Here is a 4,415-nt window from a genome sequence, read left to right as displayed (position 1 = left end):
CAAGGTCTACCCGCATGGATGGGTTGGAGTAGCTGAAGAACACACGTTTGTGGATCGTGGCGCAGCTCCCACTGCCCACACCCTGCCCCCGCGTGTTCGCGTAGAGAAGCTTTACAAGCACAAACAGGTGTTGGGGGGGGGGCTACGAGAATAAAGCCCCTCTGAAGAAGGAGAAGAGGCAGCGGGGGCAGCAGTGGAGGCAGAAAGGGCAGCCAGCGGGCCTGTTCCCTCTGTGGAGGGAGAGGAGGGGGAGATCCCTGGGGGATGAATGTCAGCTGAACCGATGGGACCCTTGAAGCCCGGGGTCTGGCGTGCACTGTACGTCCCCTGTACGACAGACTCAAACAGATACAAGAGCTCTAAACTAAGATGACAGGTTTGCCAGGACCAGCCCTACCCCCACCAAATAAAGCTCATAAGGTAAATCAGTTCAAAAACCTGTGGAAAACATGGATTCTAACCCCCAAAATTACAGATTATAAGTTACTGTTACACATTTAATATAATTTTTTTCACATTTATTTATTACTGAGAGACAGAGACAGGGCATGAGCATGTGAGGAGCGTAGAGAGGGGGAGACACAAGACCCGAAGCAGGCTCCGGGCTTCCAGTTATCAGCACAGAGCCAGACCGGGGCTTAAACTCACAAACCCTTGAGACCATGACCTGAGCCCGTCAGACGCTCAACCGATTGAGCCTGCCAGGTGCCCTTAATGCATCTTTCCTGCACTCATTCAATACTTTTGAAGAGTTTGGATAAAAAGTTCACATTAGATGAAAGCCATCAGGAGTAATGCGAAACGTGCCAACGATGGGCATATTCCCACATGTTGAGAGTCCTTGATACCGAAGGACAGGACGCACGTGGGTTCTGCCAGTTCCCAAACTGCCTTCTACCACCTTCCGCGACTTGCACGTCGCCGACATCCCCGGAGCCCCCCCCCCCCCCCCCCCCCCCACCTGAGGACAAAGGGAAGACTATCCGGGGGTGCCACAACTGAGAAGGAACAGGGAATAGCAAAGCTCAGTTTTATTTTCTGCAGTAGCAAACATTTAAATGGCAAACAAAACAAGGGGACCATGAGTGCCCAAGGGCTCGGGCCCTCGTTGCCCTCAGAAGACCAGGCAGGCCCCCAACCTCAGGTGGCAGCTAGTGCAGGCATCACTGCCCTAGGAAGGACGGACCGCCCAGACGGGGGACACGAGGCTAGACCTTAGCCCCCTTTCGCCAGCGCAGGCTTAGCGGGAAACAGGGGGCCCGAAGCGCTGCATGGTCCGAATCACCAGGGAAAGCTGGTCAAGAAAGTTGATGATGGAAATTCGGAGGAGGCGAGAGTTTTCAGCTCTCCAGCGGCTGAGAGAGAAAAGGCAATCAAGTTGGAGGTGGTGGCTCCTCCCCTTCCTCGCTCCGCCCCCCCCCCCCCCAGTACCCATCCCTCGCACCCTTCTCCCCCCAGGAGCACCCCCCTCCGCGGGTGCAGGTGTTAGAGCCTGCGGGGCCCCTCCCCGCACCTAGTGCTCACGGCTCCAGCAGAGCATCCCCCCATGGAGACGACCCGCCACCTGCAGCCACCCCGACCCCGGCCCTTCCAGAACTTACATGGCCAGAACGCTGTCAGTTACGGTGAGCTGCTTCTCCACGATGCCTCCGTGCGGTTCCCGATCTGGGGCCAAGGACGCACAGGCGATCTCCGCCTCCAAGTGGGACGGGAAAGGCACGCCGAGGGCGCTGGGTGCAGATTCGGTTAAGGTACCACCCCTACTCACTTAGGGCCTGAGCCCCCTTCTCAGGCCACCCTGACGAGGCCACCCACTCCCGGCCCTAATCGCTCGCGGCCACCCCATTCCCTGGCCCAGGTCCTCCCACCGCCCCCAGGAACCCGTTTCCCCCCTGCTCTCCTTCCTTCCTCCTCCCCCACCTCTCTCCAGCCACCCCGGGACCACCCTGCTCTCAGATCTTTGCCCCACGCCCCGCAGATTACCGCGGCTCCTCTCCCTTTCCGCCCCCTGCCCATGCCCCGCTGTCCCCTCGGCTAGGATACAATATGTGTACTCGGGTTTCCGGCCTTCCGGCCGTGGAGAGGGCATCTCCGCCTGGCCCCGGGGCGTGCTGTGGTCGCGGGACACGCGGAGCTGCGCCGGCGACCGCGGCCTCCGTGCCTGCGCTGCAAAGGCCGCCACAGCCGCCCTGGCCCCGGCCCTCCAGGCTGTTGTCGGCGCCGCCCGCCGGGCCGCCTGCGTCTGCGTCTGCCGCCTGCATGGTCGCCGCGCTCCGCCCCAGACCCCGCCCTTCGAGCACAGGCCCGGCCGCTCGCCCAGTCGGCTGGCGGCTGAGGCGCTGCGGCTCCTTCCCGAAGCTCCGCCCCGCGCGCCGACCCCGCCCTCCCCGCGCACGCGCAAACGGACCGTCGGGAGGCTGCCGGGCGCGTGGCCGGTTCCCGCCAAAGCGACGCTCGCTGTCCCAGGCTCTCTCGGACCCTGGCTGCGGAAGCCCCGCCTATCACAGCTCGACGCCACCCCCAGGCGCCTGCGCCAACGGGCTCCTAGGGTTTCTAGTGAGGCCGCCAGGCCTGCGGCCGGTGCCCGCCCAGCCGGCCTTTCCGCCCTTGGGCCCTGGGAGACCCCCTGGCTTAGCTAGACTACGAGCGCTTCCTCATAAAGCCCACGCAAGTCACCCCGGCCTCCCGGGAGCGCCGAGGCCAACGTTTCCCCACCCCCACCTCCCGGCCATTCCCTTGGGCGCCTGACTGGTTCCCGCCCAGCCAGCTCTGCCAGGAGCCCCTAGAGACTACCCCCCCCCCACCCTTGTCCTCCTAGCCAACGAGGGCTCCCTCCTAAGGCTCCGCCCCCAAGCATCCAAAGCAAGGGGGCTCCCAGGAGCGCCTGAGCAAACGGACCCCCCTGTGTTCCTCCCGGGCCCGGGACTGCTTCCCGCGCCCCTGCCCCGAAGCCAGCTCTGCCCTGGGCTCCCAGAGACCCCGCCCTCGGCCGCCTCTCCAGCGGCTGCTCCCTCACCAATCGTCGCCACGCGCTGTGACGGGTGACCCCACCGCACCCACGCAAACCAGTCCTACCTCAGCTCCACCCCCTCCCCACACCCCGAGCCCCTCCCCAGACCTCGTGGGAGGCCGCCAGACACCACGGCCTGTTGTCCAGAGGGCCCTGCCTCTTCCTCGCGCTCAGTGTCCCCAGCACGTGCGGCTCCACGACCTCGCAGCGGTTCGTGGAGGGAGATGGGCCACAGCCCAGACGGACACGGCCCCGCACCCCGTCCCCTTCCCCGGCACAGGTGGACACACCAAAGCGGCCTTTGGAGGGGGCGACTGAGCACAGGTGCGGATCAGATCGGCGGTCTGGGAAGGTCACGAAGGGGCTCCCGTCGGGGGGCAAGCCTGCCAGTAGGAGGCAAGGAGGGAAGGGATGGCGACTGGAGCTGAAGTAGTTAGTGGCCACGGAGAACAGGGATGCGGTCGCATAGGAAAAACCACAGTGCAAAAGGGAAATCACTAAAATCCCAACTTAGGAAGAAGCTACTGTCCATGTGCACGGAAATCCTGCAACGGTAGCCTGAAGTGTAAACACCTCGAATCTCTGTGTGGTGGGATTGAGGGTGGTCCCCACTTCTTTTTTGTGTATTTCTCCCCCAAAAGGTTCACAGTGACTTTACATGACCTTTAGTGTTTTCAATTCTTTGACATCCTTGTGTGCGTGATCTCTACGCCCCACGTGGTGCCGGCACTCACGACCCAGTGAGTGCTTCCACAAATCAGGCTTGAGAGAGCAGACGAGGGGCGCCTGGGTGGCGCAGTCGGTTAAGCGTCCGACTTCAGCCAGGTCACGATCTCGCGGTCCGTGAGTTCGAGCCCCGCGTCAGGCTCTGGGCTGATGGCTCGGAGCCTGGAGCCTGTTTCCGATTCTGTGTCTCCCTCTCTCTCTGCCCCTCCCCCGTTCATGCTCTGTCTCTCTCTGTCCCAAAAATAAATAAACGTTGAGAGAGCAGACGATGCCATCCAGGGCGCCGGGCAGCAGCACTCCCCGCACCAACAGCACGACGAGGACCACGCAGGAGAAGGTAGCCGTGAAGTACACGATCTGGGGCGGGGGGGGGGGGACGGGGGGGGGGACCTGCTCAGAAGGGGCCCTGCGGCCCCGCCTCCCCACTTAGGGGCCCCCCAGCCTCAGCAGGGGGGCAGGCGGGCCACACACCCCCACTGTGGTACGGTCCGCTCCGAGGTCAAGCGGGAGGCCAGCCTGCAGCCCCCCCCCCCCCCCCGTCTACTCCTCAGAGCCTGGGCTCCTCCCGAAGGACGCGGGGTGCTCAGCTGGCCATCGGCCGCCCCCGCAAGGACGGGTCAGCTGTAGAGAGGGAGGGCAGAGGCAGGACCTTGAGCAGGACATCGGCCTGGAGGCAGGT

General features: G+C 63.5%; 1 protein-coding gene across 1 annotated transcript; it reads right to left on the bottom strand.

Annotated features, from left to right (window-relative positions):
• Positions 1 to 1,014: 1,014 nt before the first annotated feature.
• On the bottom strand, positions 1,015 to 2,272 carry LOC115507170 (EKC/KEOPS complex subunit LAGE3-like). The gene is made up of 3 exons (XM_030305374.1): positions 2,044 to 2,272; positions 1,602 to 1,730; positions 1,015 to 1,355 (listed from the first exon to the last, which is right to left on the bottom strand). Exons 1-3 carry the CDS (start codon positions 2,259 to 2,261, stop codon positions 1,241 to 1,243), a joined length of 462 nt encoding a protein of 153 aa, XP_030161234.1. The 5' UTR covers positions 2,262 to 2,272; the 3' UTR covers positions 1,015 to 1,240.
• Between the last annotated feature and the right edge of the window lie 2,143 nt (positions 2,273 to 4,415).

Source organism: Lynx canadensis, chromosome X, assembly GCF_007474595.2.
Source record: "Lynx canadensis isolate LIC74 chromosome X, mLynCan4.pri.v2, whole genome shotgun sequence".
NCBI classification, from domain to species: Eukaryota; Metazoa; Chordata; class Mammalia; order Carnivora; family Felidae; genus Lynx; species Lynx canadensis.
This window is presented reverse-complemented; position numbering and strand designations above follow the sequence as displayed.